General features: G+C 37.8%; 1 protein-coding gene across 1 annotated transcript in view; it reads left to right on the top strand.

Annotated features, from left to right (window-relative positions):
* The window catches only part of LCOR (ligand dependent nuclear receptor corepressor), a 21,126-nt gene extending 8,846 nt beyond the window's left edge, over positions 1 to 12,280 (top strand). Inside the window, exons 2-5 of the mRNA XM_010077892.1 lie at positions 827 to 959; positions 5,517 to 5,804; positions 8,410 to 8,503; positions 11,311 to 12,280. Of these exons, the coding sequence (XP_010076194.1) occupies positions 5,567 to 5,804; positions 8,410 to 8,503; positions 11,311 to 12,280 (1,302 nt within the window). The 5' untranslated portion in view covers positions 827 to 959; positions 5,517 to 5,566. The remainder of the gene's footprint in view (positions 1 to 826; positions 960 to 5,516; positions 5,805 to 8,409; positions 8,504 to 11,310) is intronic.
* Positions 12,281 to 18,595: the final 6,315 nt, after the last annotated feature.

Below are 18,595 nucleotides of genomic sequence, written 5' to 3'. Positions count from 1 at the left end.
AGTAGGTAAATACAGGTAACTTCAATGTAGTTTAAAATGAAAGTGGAGGGAGAGGGCCAGGAAGGAGACTGTTCTCCTAAGCAGGAGCAAGGCATTAATTAAAGTGAAAGAAATAAGAAAAGGGGTGTGTGTCTGGAGGGGAATCCAAGCATTTAGATTTCATATTTTTGTAACCATTGTCTTCTAGTTTCTTGAGTTGTATTTAAAATGAGTAATTTATCCTGGCATCTCACACAATTTAATTATCCTAGTTAAAACACTTGTTTTGAAGTATTCTTGAGATAACTCAGTTGCTTCCAGTTGTAAGAGACAGAATGAATTTTAATTCATTGTGGGTGTTGTAAGCGGCTAACAAGTTTATTTCACTTGAAAGTAGCTACTACTGAGCCTTTTCATGAAGGGCCCTGTTTGTTGCTAATGCTTTGTCATTTGTTGCTCAGTTTGCATGAATGCTGAGTAGAGTAAGGAGTACCTTCTGTGCTTTGCCTTCAGCAGTTATTTCTTGGAAGTAAAAGTAATAGCCACAGAATGAGTGCTAGATAAGAGTTTTGCAGTCGAATGTTGTAAAATATCTAAATCTTCTCTATACTGGGCTCTAATTTTTGCCATGATGTTCTCAATTCTTACAGGCTTCTGCTTCATTTACAACAAGAAAACAGGACAAAGTACAATGTTCTGGAGCAGTCAAAAATCGAGCTCTGATTTTAATAGATTCAGCTCTTTGCTGAGTACCTAACAAGGTTTTGAATTTAGTAAAATATTTAATGTCTAAGGAACTTTATTCATTTTGGAGGAAAAGTCTTACAAGTATTAAATATCTTTGCAGGAACACTTAGTCAGTCTGGATGAGCCAGCCTTGGAAGCTGGACAAGAAGCTCTGCTTAGACAAGAGCAAGCAAAAATCATTCGTTTTGAAAGGCAAGCGGAAGAGTTCCTCAATGCAGTCTTTTACAGAAAAGGTTAGTTTTAATGGGGGGGAGGAAATGGTCTCTCTTGCTGGTCTTTTTGCATGCAATGCAGGTATCAAAGTTCTGACCTTCAAGTTGTCATTGTATGTTCAGGATTTTTTGGTTGTCGTCTTTATATATATATATATGTGTATGTGTGTGTATATATATATTTATCAAGAGTAAAAATTGACTCTCAAATAATGTAGCGATACAGCAGTGTGGGCTTGGGAGAGTATAACATATTTAACCCTAAAACAAATCTCTCCATAAGAACACTGGTGTTTTGCACTTTTGGAGGAATGACTTGGTTCATTCAGTAGTAGCAGAACTACTCCCCTGAAACCAATGTTTAGATGAGTGGGCTGTTTGGAAGAAGGGACAAGTGGAAGTGGTGGTAGTAGGTGAGTATTTTTTTTTTTAATTATTTTAATTAGATGTGTACACATGCAGTTTTTCTTTTAAGGGCAGCAGTCTTTTCAATATGGTCTGTAGTGATTACCTGCCCCATCCCCAGTAATCCACAGTATAAAATATTGTTGGAATAGTGCTAAAGGGGGATATATGGGGAATTTGAAATATGATCAGCAAACGAATTGGAAAATCAGTACTGTAGAATATGCTGAGGATAATGAGAGTAGCTCAATGCTAGAAAATCCCATAAACCTCTTCTGGAGAGTTATGTCAGTTAAACTGTGCTCTTAGGAAGACACAAAACTCATTTCACTTGTTTCTACCAATCTGAGAAATGGGAATCCAGAGGTTGCTTCCAAATGCATCCTGAATGAAAGTACATTGTACTTATCAGTCTAACCCATGTGTGAGAAAAATCTGCCAAATCAGTAATTTCAACCTGTCTGCTGGGGGACAATGTGGGGCTTCAGTTTAACAAATTAGAAATTACTGTAGCCATCCTCAGCCCTTCCTCCCAGTGACCAAAATATTTAAAGGTGTTTTAAGTAGATAACATTATCTTTAGCCTTTCTTTTATGACTCAAATGAATAAATACAAACTATACATTATGATGTATTGCATAAAGTATAGAAGCATGTAGGATGGTAGGAAGGATAGTTATGGCATTACCACTGATGGTCAAGATAGTGCTTTTATTCCAAGTCTTCCTTTTCAGTAGTGTGGGTTTTTTTGCTTTCAAGGTTAGTGTTTCCTTTTGCTTTTAAATTTGTCCTGTCTATCTAAATTCAGAAGGCATTTAAGAAAACAAAAAAAATAGAGAAAATATACTTTTTTTTCCCATATAACTTTTCTGGTGTGAGGGAAAAAAAATGCACTTCCATCACTTCCAAATTGTTTATTAAAGACTTCATCCCTTTAACATAGAGCTTAAATTTTTATGTATGACTGGTGTATGTGTCTTATTAGAAGTGCATTCTTAATTGCTGGAAAACTACTGTCAGGTGTTGCAGTGTGCTCATGGGGGCTTTAATGCTGTCCATGGTCAGATACACAGAATGAAGATAACCAAGTCACTTAAAGTGTCTAAGAATCTTTGAGAATGGTTGTTTTTTTTCCTTTAAATATACTCTTGCTTTCCTTCCTCTGGCAAAGCTGTGCTTGATGCAAGAGTAATAAGGGAGGGGAAGAAGCCTTGCAGGACGTCAGTTCTGAATTCTTAATGCACTGTTGTCAAGCTTGACTGTATTTAGATTGCTCAAAAGATTATTCTAACTCATGCCACTGCCATAAGATCCGCAGGCACTGTCATACCGAAGAGGACACACAGACTGGCAGCTCCTACATTGCTCAGAGATGCTGAGCTCTCCTGGCTTCATGCCAGCAATTAGTTCTTTTTTTTCTTTCCATCCTCACTGACAGTAACATTTGAGACTGGTATTTTGTACCCCAGGCAGATCACAGAAAATGCAGATGTTCTGTCAATAGATGCCTGTTGCATGTCAAGGACATGCACTTATGTACTTCACATACATAGGTAATTAGCAAGATCAGCAAACTTTATGAACAGGTTTCCTACTTTTGCTCTGCTTTATGCCCATGGCACTCTGACTCAGTAATGTGTCTTTCAAATATTCAAACTTTCCAGAGAAGGCAGAGTGGTAGTACCTCGTTGTCTGTTACCTTTACCTTCTGGCAGGATAGGACCTTCTTTTGATGGTTTAATGAAATGATATTTTTTTTTTGTTTGATACTGCCCTTCAAAGATTTAATTATAGATGAAATAGACAAAAGCTATTAAGCTTTTAAAGTGCAGAGGTACTGCTTTAGACTATTTATAGCTGATAAATATTTGCTGTATTCTTAATATCTGAGAATTTCTATGTTTTAGTTAATTTTAGGTTTGTTTGTTATTTTTTTTTCAAAAAGCCTAGACACATGGAGTCAAAATAAATATGTGGTTGACTTCAGGTGATGCTGCAAAGGCATCAGCAAATATTTTCCATTCGCTTTGGAACAGCTTAAGTCCCTAGCATTCAGGCTTTATATTAAGCAAAAAGCCTTTAATATGGTAGGCAACTACCATTCTACTTGAAAATTGAGTTTATCTTGAGCGGCGCTAGGAAGGTCTCTATAATCACTCTGTGCTGATTCTTTGAAGTTGCAGATTACAGTGATGCATGACTGTAAGCATGTATAATATTTTTCTCCCTGAATTTGGAAATATGTTCAGCTGCAAGCGTTACTGAATTGGACATATGGACACGGGTACACAGTAAAGGCATGATTCGTCTTCAGAAGACAGGTCCCATATTCCTGCCAGTGCCACTGGTATATGCTACAAGCACGTGTCAAATAGTTGGTAACTGCCATCAGTTTGTGCCCTTCTGGGCTTCCCTAGAGCCTTTCATATGTCCTTCAACAGGTTGTAGTAGACAGGTTAGAAAGTGAAAGAAGTGTCACTATAGGGGAAAAAAGCCTCCACACTTCTCCAAGCTTGTGTCCTTGTGGACCATTTGGGAAGAAAGTGAGAATATAAGTGTACCTAAATTTAAGTTTGCCTCATCTCTTGGTGGCTTCTTAGAACTCTCGTGTCTCATCCTTAGCAACAGTAAAACATCCTGCAGATTTTACAAGAAAATTATTACGTATTTACATAAACATCTTGGAAGTTTACAGCTATTATACCCTGTAAGAATATACATGGTGATTGTGTAAGGTATTAGATTTAGAAGGCTCTCCTTGACAGGAAGGAATTTGGGCTTGATAAGTATTTAGAGCTCAATATAGTTTTCCATCAAGAAACACAGTAGCTGTTTACTGCTGCTCTCTGCTTTGTGGGCAACTGTGCTCAAACCTTCATGTCAATCATCCTTTGCAGATATACTAAAGCTGGTTTGTTTGATTGATGCATTTTTGTCAAAAATGGCAGCAAAAGGCAAATCTAACACTGAAATGTCCCACAGAAGATTTTGCTAATGCTTGTAATAGTTCAATCTCAATAGATTACCTTTCAACCTGGGCAATTTTTTTTTAAGAGGAAGTAAACACCTTTCTATTGTTCCATTTTGACAGCTGCTTTTAAAGATTTATTTGGTCTTCTACTGCACAATTTTCTTTGAACATTTCTTCAGAAATAGAAAATCAAACCTTTTGAGCTATTTCTGGAGTTGTTGTGTGGTTGTAGTGTGTTGGGTTTTTTCGTTGTTGTTTTGGTGTGGTTTTTTTGTTTGGTTTGGTCTTGGGTTGTTTTGTTTTCTTCAAAAAAAACAAAACTAATTTGAGCAGAGAACACAATCAGTGTTTGAGGTGAAGAGGCAGAACTTAGCTTCTGTGATTTAGGATTTACAGATTTGCTTTTACATCGTGGTCTAAAATAGTGATTTTTGCCAGTATATTTTTTGATTGCCCACATCCCCAGATACCTCTGTTATTTTTACACTAGTTCATATAAATAAATTGGAATGTCTACATGTTCCACTTCACATTTCTAACTAATTATTTATCAGCTCTTCTAGAAATAGAATTAGTTTTCGTGTGACACATCTTTGTTTTTTGTATATGTGAAAGTTCTTTGGGTAATACCTGATGCTGCGTTGATTATAATGACAGAAATATTGAAAGGAGTAGATAGGATGGGATGGAAGACACTTGAACGTTTGACCTTCATGTGAATTATTTTGAAGAATCAGAACTATAGGGCTTTATTTCTCAGTAAACTTGTAGGGGACTGCTGTAACTTTATTCTCCTTTCTCCCCTTCTATAGCTGCAGGTAAGTTGCTCAATTCTTCCACTGAATAACCTGTTCAATTTTTTTGTAATGAGTTTCATTACTTGGTACTTTTCTTCATGGGTCTAGTTCTCCTTTCCATTTCCACACCTCTTAAATGTTTGATCGATTATATCTATATTTGAAAACAAAAGATGAGATTGAGTATTTCTTTTAGGAGACTGTTTATTTTGGGAAGGTTATACCAGAATTAGCAATGCTTCTTGTTCAGGTATTCTAAGACTAAAGTACATTTTCTGCAGAGACTATTTTATTTTTGGCTTTTATTTTTTTCCTATTTTTTTTTTTTTTATAAACAATGACTTAATATAAAAGCTGTTTTACTTAAAGTGCCTCCTTAAAAAAAAAAATCTCTAATATTTACAGACAGTCCTAGGGTCTCTGACCCCAATATTCCCCTAGTGGCCCGTGAGATCATGCAGCGAATGATCCGACAGTTTGCTGCTGAATATACCTCAAAAAATAGCTCTACTCAGGACTCCAGCCAGCCCAATAGCACAAAGAACCAAAGCCTGCTGAAAGCATCTCTGGTCACCTCCTCTCCCACGGCTGCAACTGCTCAGAACCCTGTGCTCAGCAAACTTCTCATGGCTGACCAAGACTCACCTCTGGACCTTACTGTCAGAAAGTCTCAGTCAGAACCTAGTGAACAAGGTAGGACTCTTGTCAGTGTCTTGCATCCTATGGCAATCCATTAATGGCATTCTTCTTGCAAAACCAGACAATTAGAAGCTTGCACTTTCATATAAAATGTGAAGTGGAAAAGCAGTAGATGTTTTTACAATAAAATAGTGACTAGCTAGATGTGGCTCAGAGAGAAGAGTTTTTGAAAGAACGTAGTCCATAGACACGGGTAGTTTTTCTGAAGAGGAGCAAAGGGGATGGACATGCTCCAGACTCTGGGGATAAGTGTGCTGTTACTGCTGCACAGCACTGCCGAAGTATCAAGAAACAGTCTGCCAAAATAGATAAGACAAGTTCATGTGGTCATGAAAACCACAGTGTTGTCTCCTTTCTGAAAATCAGTACACAGTCTGACTGAAGGACTGTTTTATTTTCTTTCTGGTCATAGCGTGAGAACAGTATATTTTAAAAGTCTCAGAAATTGCTTTGTGAAGGCTGTAAAAATATGATACCCATGAACTGTACAAAACTTCCAGGTTTACGCATTTGGAAGAAATGTCTCTCTTCTACTTTAAAAATAGACTTGTGTTGCAGAGCACAGATTGAGTAACTTAAAACAGTCTTGCAGAGCTTGTTTTAATTTGAAAACTTTGCTTTCCTTCAAAATGTTTTTTAACAAGCAAATTCTGTGAGAGGTTATAGTATGTGAATGTTGGGGTTTTTTTTTTCTGAAACTGTTGAATAGAGGTTATCATAAGTTTATCCTACTGATAGGATTTAAATTAGCCCCTTTACCCTTCTTTAGAAATTTATTAGTGAGTGTCTGAAATCATTCTTCCAAATACAATGTAGGCTGTCCATCCTGAGGTGGAAAAGGTGCCTTAAAAAAAAAAAGCCTTTTGCTAGCTTCTACAGAATTGTAGGTATCCCTTTATTCCTTGAACATATGTTCATGAAGCCTTTTGTTGAAAGGTTAATTTTTGTGTGTGTGCAACAATGTGTAGCTTGAGTGTCTGGACACTTACTAAGTTCACTTAAGCCTTTACGTGAACTGTTCTTTAGCTACGATGTGACAAAAAAGCTTTAAGATAATTTACAGTGTTCATAACACTTGTTATGGAGTTAGAATTGTTAAGGAATTAGAACATGTGCATATTAACTTATGTAATAATCTGTTTATTACATATTACTGATGTAATTATTTTTTTCCAATTTACATTCGGTGTAATTGGGAAGAGGTTTTGCCAAACGTTGATGAGAGATTTAAGAAGCTGTTGTGAAAGGCTGCTACTGGTGCTTTTTGTTATATTTTTGTTCTAGAGGGTTGAGAGGAATGCAGCTAGTTGTAAACTGCTCTGTGGTGTAAGAGTCTGGTCCTACTTGCCCTTAGGTGCTTCTAGGTTGCAGTGACCCTTTTGACAGAGGAAGCTTGGATGCAGGTACCGTTGGCAGCAGCCTGTGCTATTTAATATGGCCTCTTCAAAAGGAGGTGCTACTTGATCCAGTCTCTGTATTTTGTGGCTGCATAAGTGTGGTTCAGAAGGAAGACTGAATTCTCTGCTTGCTTAAGTTTGGGTTATGGTATGTTCCCAAATGCAGTGGGTGGAACAGCTTTCCCTAAGTTAATTCTAGTTCACTGTTTATCATGTTTTTTCTCCATATGTCAAATGAGAACTTTAAGCAATCTGAAAGCCATCTTACATTGTTCTTGTGTTGGGTGGTATTTACTTGATTAGATGGAATGAGTGAGGAGCTCTGAAATGTCTCTAGTTTACCTTGCCAACAAGTTTCATTTATCTTTGCCTCATGAATTCCTTGTTTCAGAGTTTCCAGGAATTTCAGATGGCTGTACTGTCTATGGCAATGTTGTGCTTACTAAAATGACCAGAATGTCAAGTTGTTTCAGTGCAGTGGGAGCAAGGCAAAAAATGGTCCCTTTTCTGTTGCCTAGAAATGCAGAGTTTACATACAGGCTTGCAGAGGAGCACGGGTGAGCGTGAGGAAGTGCCATTAGTGAGAATGGATGAAGCAGTCTAGCCGGAAAAACAATTTGGTATATAGAAGAGAGGAAGTAAAATGGCACAGTAGAGAGGGGGAAAGGCAGCAGTTTTGCCAGTAGGGACCCATGGGAGGCATGGAAAAAAGGATGAAGCTTAGCTGCCAGGAGAGGAGTCCCACATTTAGGTATGTGCGTTCATTTGAAAGCGAGTTTCCAATATGAAATTGTCAATGAATTTTCCTCCAGAGATTTGGATCAAAAAAAAAATTCAAATACTGGCTTCCCTTTAAGGGGGGGGAGATGTCTCAGGAATTTGAAGACTGTCTCATTTTGTGACCACTGACTGTTAGTTATGTGGTAGTCTGTGATGTATCCTGAACTGTCATTTGTAGGTCATCTTTTATTCTCTGGTGCTTTTAACAGATGCACTTTTAATTTTGCAATTTTTGTTGTGACTTATGTTGAAGTCACTTGTAAGCCAAATTGCAAACAAATCCAAGCCTTAGTTTGTTTAAAAATAAAATAGAAAATGCTGTGTGCTAAATGTAACTTAAGCCCAAAAGACTTGTTTTGTCAAGGGACGACGTGGCTGATCCTGCTTCTTCAAACACTGAAGTCATTCTTTTGTCTCTACAGACGGTGTGCTTGATTTATCCACTAAGAAGAGTCCTTGTGCCGGTAGCACTTCCCTGAGTCATTCTCCAGGGTGCTCCAGTACTCCAGGAAATGGGTAAGAGAAAGCAACTTACTATGACCTTTTAAAACTGTTTTTTACTAAAAATGTGTGCTTACTTCCTGTTAATTTTAACTTACTTTTGGTGTTAACCCTCTGGAGTAATCTGTTTTTCAGTTTGTATCTTTGGCAAATACCTTCACCCCATCTGCCAAATAAGAGTTGCTGCAAACTGAGACAAGCTTAAGTTGCAGTTAAGAACTCTAATATTTTGTCCAATTTGTACTTAGCCAAAGATCTTTCCATTACCTGCTTGGGTTTAGTGATGTGATGTCCGTGGAGGCTTTGCAATATAATTTAGACTTCATTTCACTTAGGGGAAAGTTAGCTAACAGGAAAGTTTATTTTAGGGGTAGCAGTGATTTGGGTGATGAACCAAACTGAGTAAGATTTGAATCACTGAATGTTCCTTGTTCATATTTCCTACCATAAACCACAACTTAAAAAAAGAAAAATGGTGGGGGGAGGGTGTCTGTCTGGTAGTTCAGAAAACTTTAAATATGGCTTTTTGGATTTGCACCTATTCTGTAGCACTGGACAAGGTTTGGGGTTTATTTGTTTTGTTTTTTAATTATAAAGAATGTGGCATACTACTCTTGCCTTACTTAGTTCAAGGTGTGAAAGAATGTTATGTCAAAAAAATTCTTCTAGGTTTCATATTTCTAATGGTCACAATTTGTATACATTTAGAAACCCTTACATTTAGCTAGGATTGAGTTAATTGTACTGGAGAGGCTGACTGGGAGTAAGAGGGATTTTGAATGTTGATGGGAGAATTTTATCTTGAAGCTACTGTGAACAAGTAATTTTTTTTTTTTTAGTGAAGCACGGAAACAGTATAAGATTTAAACTGCTATTTAATTTCTGCATTTGGCTTTACAATAGCCTTTGAAAAACTTGAAATTTTAAACTAACAACCCACCACCACCAATCCCATGTACTGCTAACAATTGATTTAACTTTTGCATTTCTCTTTGGAAAAATGTTACTGTCTCAGATTTCTCCTTTCAAGATTTTTTTCCATTTAATATTTCTATTAATAAAATACATCAATCCTTGTTTAAAAGTTAGTCCTAATACTTTTTCGTAGTTCTTTAACATAAACCTTCCCTGCCAGCTCTTCTCTTTCAGTGCTGAACAGGTTATTTCCAGCTTTATTTTCCTAGAAAGGTAGCAGAAGCCACCGAGGCTGTGTATTTATTATTTGTTCCCTTGTTTGTGTATCAAGTGAGGGCCAAAGTCCGACACACAGGGATGACAGGGCCAGCATTTGGCACGGTCCTGATCCATTCTGTGAGTCTGGAGAGGATGCGGCATACTGGCACCTGTGGTTACTTGTACAGGTGTGTGGTAGATGAGGGTGACTGCAGTCTGTTTAGCGTCAACGACATCAGGTGCGATCCTCTGTCCTAGTTAGCTGTCAATATGACCTTTATTTAGGTGTAGAATCACTGTTGCACATTCTGATGCTGATATGTGCTGTAGAAGGGGCAGAGACTGCCCATTTCTTGAGGGAGTTCTCTGGAACAGCAAACTTTCATTCATTTCTCAGGATTTTGTTCTGAATCCTTGTTGACTCCTTACCCACTTCAAGTATGACCTGTCCTATCCTGGAGAGAAGCTGTCAGCATATGTATCAAGTGCTGTGTATGTTACATGCCAGGTCCTTTCAGTGAATGTCTTCTCTCTAAAGACTTTTTTTTTTAATCCCAATGTAACGTTAAAAAGAATAATGTAGCTTTTCAGTAGTATGTATCCTATCCTTAAATAACGCTGACTTAGCTAGAAGGCTTTACATCAGTATAGCGTCCCAGGGCTTTAAAATAGAATCACTCTTCATTAATCTGTACGTTGAACATTGAAAAGTTTGGGGGTGGATTTTGAAACTAGTGTGACTTAGTTACTACAGGGGGCTAAGCAAGCAAAATATTAAAATACACGTGTTTATCTGCAGTAGTAGTACTTTGTGTCATAGAAAGAAGATTGTGTCATAGAGAGAAGACTTGTGACGAAAGGAAAATGGTAAAAATACACATTGCTTTTTCTGCTACTAACCCTTGATCTGAATGATGGTTGGAGCTTAGATCTTTTTTTCCTAGCCATGCTGTATATCGAATGAGAATCAGGGACATGTATATATGCAATTAGTTGTTAAGAGAGTGATTTGGTAAGTCTAGTGTAATGTAGAGTTTTCCTTTGTGACCTTCAGTATCCCAGCTTTCATATTTGGTGCTTAAGGGAAGTCAAGCAAATATCTTTGAGGCTTGCTAAGCATTTTTTTATCCTGAGCAGCAATTCTTCAATATGATGTAAGCGAACACCATCCAAGGTTTCCATCTATGTGTAGGTATTGCAGATGGCAGTCATATTTGCATGTTGAATATGTTGCACTTTGGCTTACTCTTTTATTACTGTACTTGTTTAGTGGTAACGTCACACCAGTAACACAGTTGTGTGTAGATCTATGGAGATTGATTACTACTTTGTAATTAAGGTGCTATTTTCAGACACTTGCGCGAAGTCTTTTCTACTCCGAGAATTTGTGAACCCAACCAGAGACCAGCCAACAGGTTTCGTTTTTCTTTGCCCAAAAAGCTTCTCCTTTTTTGCGAACAAGTTTTAAAACTGACTGATGCTGAGACTTTAAAAAAAAAAAATTGAATTAAAAAAAATTTAGAGAAAAATAAATAACACAAAAAGTGATGTTACCCAAGCAAGGCCTTCTAATAAAGGAGTGGCCCCCTCACCCATCCCTCCCTACCTGTGCAAGTCCTGCTCACATCAGTTTCCTTCCATCCAATTAGGCGACCTGGGAGACCCAGCCAGCACCATCCGGAGGGACTACAGAGTGGTGATGGGGTACCTCCAAGAAGCTTGCAGGATGGAACCAGGGAAGGTTATGGCCACTCCACATCTCTTAAAGTACCGCTGGCTCGATCACTCCAGATTAGTGAAGAACTGCTGAGCAGAAACCAGTTTTCTACGGCTGCCAGCCATGGGCCGTCTGGACTACAGAATCATGGACAGCACTTAATATTATCCAGGGAGGCTTCTTGGGCAAAACCACACTACGAATTCAATTTCAGCCGCATGAAATTCAGGGGAAATGGTGCACTCAGCAACATCAGTGACCTTCCTTTTCTTACAGAAAACACTGCCTTTCAAAAAATGGCACTTCAAAATAAACAGGATGGGAAAAAGGACGTGAGCCATTCGTCTCCTGTGGATTTAAAGATACCACAAGTTCGAGGCATGGACCTTTCATGGGAGTCCCGCACTGGTGACCAGTACAGCTATAGCTCTTTGGTAATGGGTTCACAAACGGAGAGCGCGCTTAGCAAAAAGTTAAGGGCTATCCTTCCAAAACAAAACAGGAGAAATTTGCTGGAAGCTGGACCAGATTCCTGGGGCTCAGATGCTGAGCAGTCTACCTCTGGACAGCCGTATCCCACCTCAGATCAAGAGGGAGATCCTGGCTCCAAGCAACCTAGGAAGAAAAGAGGGAGATACAGACAGTACAACAGTGAGATACTGGAGGAAGCAATCTCTGTGGTTATGAGTGGGAAAATGAGCGTTTCCAAAGCTCAGAGTATTTATGGGATCCCCCACAGTACACTGGAGTACAAAGTTAAAGAGAGGCTGGGCACTTTGAAAAACCCTCCAAAGAAAAAAATGAAATTAATGAGGTCGGAGGGGCAGGATGTTTCAGTAAAAATTGAATTAGATCCCCAGGGAGAAGCAGCACAAAGTGCGAATGAATTGAAAGATGAGTAGGGATGTTGTAGAGTGCCAATTTGCAAACTGGGTGAGCACTACTGCATAATTCAACCACCACTGAGCGCACCTGATTCTCCTATTTACTGCAGTGCTCTTGGCTTTGCAGTTTAGCATAGACTTGTGTGGATACAGGTGAAAGGTGTGCTCTGAATGTCACATTTGTAAATTTTTCTAGCCTGGTATGGCGCAGTTTTCCTCCTTCACCTGCCCACTACCCCCTTTTTTCTTATTTTATTTTGTTTGCCTTTTGCATGTTTCTCTGTAATAGAGAGTTAAGTTACCTCACTAAGAATGCAGATCTGTGGAAGTGGACATCTTGCCCGTAGAGCCTCTCTGAACTTCTGGTGTTGGATTTTTCATGTCTGCCTTCATACAAATAAGTCCACTTTGTTAAACTGATACTTTCTTAAAACCAGACTTTTTTTTTTTTTTTTTCTGAATGAGAATCAGACTGTCATTCTTCAAAATGTTTCAGAAATCTTTTTTTCCCCTCCTTTTCTTTGATCCAGTTGATTGAAAGATCTAAGCTAAATCAAGTTATTTAGGAATGGTACCTCTCTTGAACCTCAGAGATTTGTTTATTCAATGGATAATCAATTGGGTCTAATGACGTTCTCCACTATGTTAGTTCTAAATTATACATACATACCATTCACTGTCTGCTTAGTGCTCACCCGGAGGGGAGGGGAGGGAAAACGTACATATGCTACCTTCAGAATATGTCAGTTAATTATTTGTAACACTACCTTTGCTGTAATTTTGTTTGATATTTTTGAAGGGTGATATTTAGACTCACCTGCTCGAGGATGTAGCCTTATCTCATGGAAGACAAGCTTCTCACAGTCAGGAGCAGTCAGGGTACACTAAATGATGTATTAGGGTATGCCTCATTATAGCAGAACTATGGTTCTTTGTGACCTTTATGCTTTTTACAGACTTGATTCTGAGTTTACTAAACTATGTGGTTCCAACTAGTTTAAATGACTCTAATCTGGGGAAGGGGGATTTGTGTAACAAACTACTGTGATATTGCAAAAAAATTTTAAAAAGCCCACAAACAGTGATCTCAAACGTTACAACCTCAGTAGTCTGCCCAAATATCCACATTAGTGAAGGAGCTTGTTAATGTTCAGGGAAGAAGTAAAACACTGGTAGCCTGATCTAATTCAGGCTCTGCATCATATCTATCTGTAATACTGTCAGGGTCGAACACTCAATAAATGGGTGTTTCCTTTTTAAATATTACAGTTGCCAGTAGCAGGAATTAATCTAAGTCCTGCTTTTTTTGTTGTTTTTATTTAATCTATTTTGGTAGTGGTTTAGCACATGCTAGAATAAGCATTTAAACACCATAAAAGCACTCCGTAAACCACAGATCCTTTTTTTTTTTTTTTTTTCTCAATATGGTGATATCGTTACCATTATATGGAGATCCAGGATAAGTTTTGTACAGAAGTTTTTATCTTTGATACTTTCTGTGGGAGTGGTCAGTAACTAGGTGGAGTTTACTGGATTTACCACCATGTGACCAAATTGGGATTGCTGGTTCTTCGGGTAGAAACAATTTGGTCTTAATCTGTGCAAAAGGTAGTTAGAATTACCGTTTTTTTCCCATTTGCACAACTGAAAGAAGCATTGGAGTTTTTGTATGAGAGCATTAAGTGATGTCGGAGATTGAAAGTGGTTTCTCAAAGCTCGTGGGAGGGTGGCCTAGATAGCCCTAGGGATGCTGAATGACTTCAGGAACAGTTGATCCTATTAGCCTCTCCCCCTCCCAAGCAACTTCATATTTTCAAAGGTTAGGCACACCATTGCTGTTGTTTTAAATATGCACTGCTCATTCTTGAAACGGACAGGGCGTTTGGCCCCAAGTATATTTTGGTTTTGTTTACTTAAATCCTGGTTCCTCGTAGCTCTCTAGTTGTCATCTTGGTATTTAAAGCAGTTGAAGCTCAGTAGCAGTATGTAGACTCTGCAATACATTCCAGTTTATCTGGTCATTGCAATAAAGGTGCAGTTAAATGTGTGGTTTCATCTGCTGTTGGAGGTTTTGGTAGAAAGTTTGCTGCAACTTCAAAAAAAAAAAAATGTAACAGTTTTACTGTTCAGAGAGGTTTAAGCTTTTGCAGTTGTCTTTATTTAAGCAACATGAGTTTTATAAAACTTGTCACTAGTGTACATGGAGTGCTCATTTTACGAACCTAAATATTTTGTATGTGTATGTTTAAGTGGGTGACAATCGTGCAGCAGAAGAATGGTGTGCCTACCCTTTAATGCTGCAGTTTTAAGAGAGAATTTGTCTTGTCATTTCAGACTGTAGGCTAAGAATTGTAAATAGATAGTGAGAAGCTGAGTACTCTTTATTTGCTTTGGTTAGAAAGTGGATTTAAAAAAAAAAAAAAGCAAACAACAAACCAAACGCGTAACTTTCTCAGTTTAAATGTCCTGAGACCTGAAGATTGTAATACTCATGTCTGCAAAGCTTTTCAACACAACACTTGATCTGTGATAACTTAATATTCAGGTAGTCTTTCTTTTTCAAGAAGCTTTTGAACAACCATATTTCCTCCAAAGGTCTCTGTTTAAAAAGGAAAAAAAAAAGAAAAAAAGTGTAGATTATTTTTTAAGCACTAATTGCATTACATTGGTAACTGCAATATAAAATAGCCATTATTGTTTTGTGAAGCATGGTTGAGATTAGTTAGTGGTCCCTTTTTAAAATTTCATGAGCCTCTCAAAAAATAAAAACAAATTTTAAAAAAAGCTGCTGAATATTCAAAAGATATATATTTTACCTTATTGTAGGTTTTGTAAATTTAGTCTGTAATATTCAGGTGCACCTTTTAATGTTAACTTTTTGTTTCAAAGTCCCATCTAATGTATTTTCTCGAAGGTGATGCATCATGTAAGACTAGTATCACTCTAAGTGCTGCAGTGATCACTAATGTTTTGTTTCATTTTTCACTACAAATTTTTTACAGGCGCTTTCAGTGTAGCTAACTAGTAGTATTTGGGATAATTTTAAATATATGATTGGAATTAATGTTTGTCCATTAGCATGCTTAATTTTCTGCTGACCAGCAGTTTGCATGACCAAAATCCCTGGTTGACCATATTTTGGTGTGGGAAGGTGTGGTTCACTGCTGTCTTTGTAACAAAAGCCTTGTTTCTCATGTTATTTCTGGTAAGTGGATGCTTATGTTACTTGGATCACTTGGACAGGAGAGAAGGTTTAAAATCTTTCTCCTGCTGCTCTTTTGAGATCACATTGACGTGTAACATAGACAAACTGCAACCCTGTAAAAATCGAGACGTCATTAGGAGGAGGCCTTTCGGGTAATTTTTGTCACTAGTTTCTCTTATTCCCGAGAATGTCCATCCAGTGTAGTTATTGGACTTAACAGTATTGTTGTGTACTACGTTGATGTAGCTGAAAAAGCCTGACAGCAAGAAACTGTGAATAATATTTGTGGCAGTCTCTGAAAACTAGTTTTTCAGTCCAAGTATCATGAAGGAGAATCCCTCTCCCCTACCCCATCCTAGATCAGTAATTTTATATTTTGTGTGTATAAAGTTTTAAGAATCAAGTTTCATATTGTACTGAAGTTTAGGTGTCGCTTGGTAAATCTTTGCTGCAGCATATAATTGAAGATGAGTAAGGCTTAGTGTGGTAGGGTCCTGGTGTGGAGTTAATTATCGTACAGTTCTGGTGAGAAAGCCCAACATGTATGAAATGTGTCCTTTTTTTTTTTTTATTTGGACTTGTAAGATGTAAAAGTGCTTTTTTAGAACTCTGACCTATTACAAACTATTACCTCACTTTCAGCCAGCTGGATCCTCATTCCACAGTGTTGTAGGCATTATTGTGGCTGTAATGCTTGAGTACAGTTATAGAGTTGAACGTTTCCAGTTAGATATTGTAGGGACACGTTTCTGGACTCGTTTTTGTTTGTTTCTGTCAAAAGATATTTCATTTTTTCCAGTCATTCCCTGTTTTTTTTTAAAGGCTCAAAACAGTTTCCTTTAGAATTTCTTGTTTTTCCCTGTTATGCAGGAGAAGTTGCTGCATGAACAATACAGGTATGCCTTTACTTTCTTCTTGTTGCAGAACTCATAATTTGATGCTTGCACTGCCAACCCTATTGCTAGAACTGAACTCAAAATTTTCGTGGCAGTTGGAAAAAAAATGATCTTTAACAAATGCAGGTGCACAGGTAGGGTGGTGCCTCTAGTAAGGGAACACATTCAGCTTCTGTGTTCTCAAGCAACTTCTGTAGCACCATTTTTTGTAGAGCTTTCCAGTGCTCAAGGAGATTCTTAAACATGGGAGGCAACTGCACATGTGTTTAGACCAGTTAAGAGCAGACAAGGAATAGTCTGTGCTTTGTCTTGTGGCAGGCTGACATTTGAGTCTAAATATTTCTTTCATGAGAACCCAAGAGTACATTGCCTTCCCCTGGAAATTCACGGGAGCTGGCAAAGTGATTCAGGGGCTTTAGGGTTGAGTAAGCTTTGTGTAGATTGGAACAACTTTTTAGTTCTGATTGAATTGCTTTTTATATCGTCTCCAACGATTGTTATACAGGCAAAACTCGGATTATCATGTGTTTCTTTCCAGTTTACTTTGAAGTAATGCTCTTAAGATGTCCTTGAGTCTTAGGAGAAGAACACAGTGTCCGAGGAGTGAAGGGAACACTGTGCTGTTCCCTGGTTTGTCAAAAACAGTGTGGCAACATCTGTAATGTAAAGAGCTCTTTCCTCAGTGAAGACAAAATTTTAACTCTTCAGTGTAAGAATGCATACACTTGTTGCAGTCCAAACTCTTACTAAAGTGAACTTATTAACCTGTACTGAAAGCTTTGTCACAATATTTTAAATATCTTACATTCTCTGCCTCTCTGTTAGAGGGAGCACAGGAAGGGTAGTTTCCCTAATTTTCATGAGGATCAGAAACTTCTAGGTTTTTCTTGCAAATGTTTTAGGAACTAAATGTAATTTCAGTCTAGGTCAATGTTGCTTTTTCTTAGCACCTGTAGGTAATGTTGACTAGTACAGCTTTAAAAAGCTGTATCTAAAAAAATTTTGAGACTAGTTTTGGTATTGTAAAGGTTTCCATTCAATCTCAAATTATATGAAAAACATCCCTAATTAGAACCTTCAGAAACCTGAAAACCTGCACTGCTAGTTACTTACATGCAGTTCTGTTGGATGTAGCAAATACAGTAACCACTACAGTTATTCATTTCTAATTATCCGGTGTATAAAAACGACATCCTGTGGTGATTACTAAGCAGAGAGATATTGCAGAGTCAAAATGATCCGTAGATGCACTCCACATATGCTAGAAAAAACTGTTAAGTAGTTACAGCATTTCAGTGTCCGTCTCCCTCTCTTCTGTTCTTGCTTTGACTGAGGCCAAGTCTCTATACCAGTATTACAGCAGCAGTTTTGGACTTCACATCCCATCGAATTATTACTATATTCAGGTATTGTGATGAAAACCTTCATATTAAGAGAGCTTTATTTAATCCTCACAAAAATCTCTTAGCCCTGTTGCAAAATCAGTTTTCCTGGGCAAAGTACTAGGAGGAAGGAGTTTGTTTTGTTTGGTGTTGTTTTTTGGTTTTTTTTTTGAGCAGCCCAGGGCATTTCATTCACCTTCTTAAAAATAAAAATCCCTGCCCCTGCCCTGTGCTTGTCTCTACCAAATTGGTAAGTATAGCATAGAAGGACTCAAGATGATAACTCTGCCTGATGGAGCAGGGATTAGGACATAGACTTCATTCTGACTGGAGCAGGAAAACTTACTGTCAGAAAACAATTTCTGTAGTCATCACCTAGTACAGGCTAACTTAATGTTTTTTCCTGCTCAGAGATAATGAAGACACTAGTACAGCTACTAATACAGTTTATCAACTACTTGGTGCTACATTTCTCAAATACTTTTGCAAATGATTTTTTTTATGCCTGTGTGAAAGCATGTAAACTTTACCATCACTATAAAAAGCACTTGTCTGACCTATTCTAAAGTACCAGAAAAGGGATAAATAACTGCAGCACTTTTTCTGCTACAATGCCAGAGTCTTAATTAAATCTGGTCTTCAGGTTGTGAGATATTTTAAATGTACAATCTAGGATCATTACGGCTTTTCAGGTCAGATCGCAAGTTCTCTTGGGGTACTAATCTGTCTTTTAAAGACTAGTACAACAAAATATTCTGCAGTTCAGGCTTGGGATGTATATATACAAATCTGATATTTTTAACTAATCATTTCAATAGGCCATTTCAGGGCTTGACATTTGGAATCTGGG

The sequence above is a fragment of the Pterocles gutturalis genome, unplaced genomic scaffold (genome assembly GCF_000699245.1).
Source record: "Pterocles gutturalis isolate BGI_N339 unplaced genomic scaffold, ASM69924v1 scaffold11573, whole genome shotgun sequence".
NCBI lineage: Eukaryota > Metazoa > Chordata > Aves > Pterocliformes > Pteroclidae > Pterocles > Pterocles gutturalis.
Note: the sequence above shows the minus strand (reverse complement) of the source record. Positions and strands in the feature narration are given on the sequence as shown.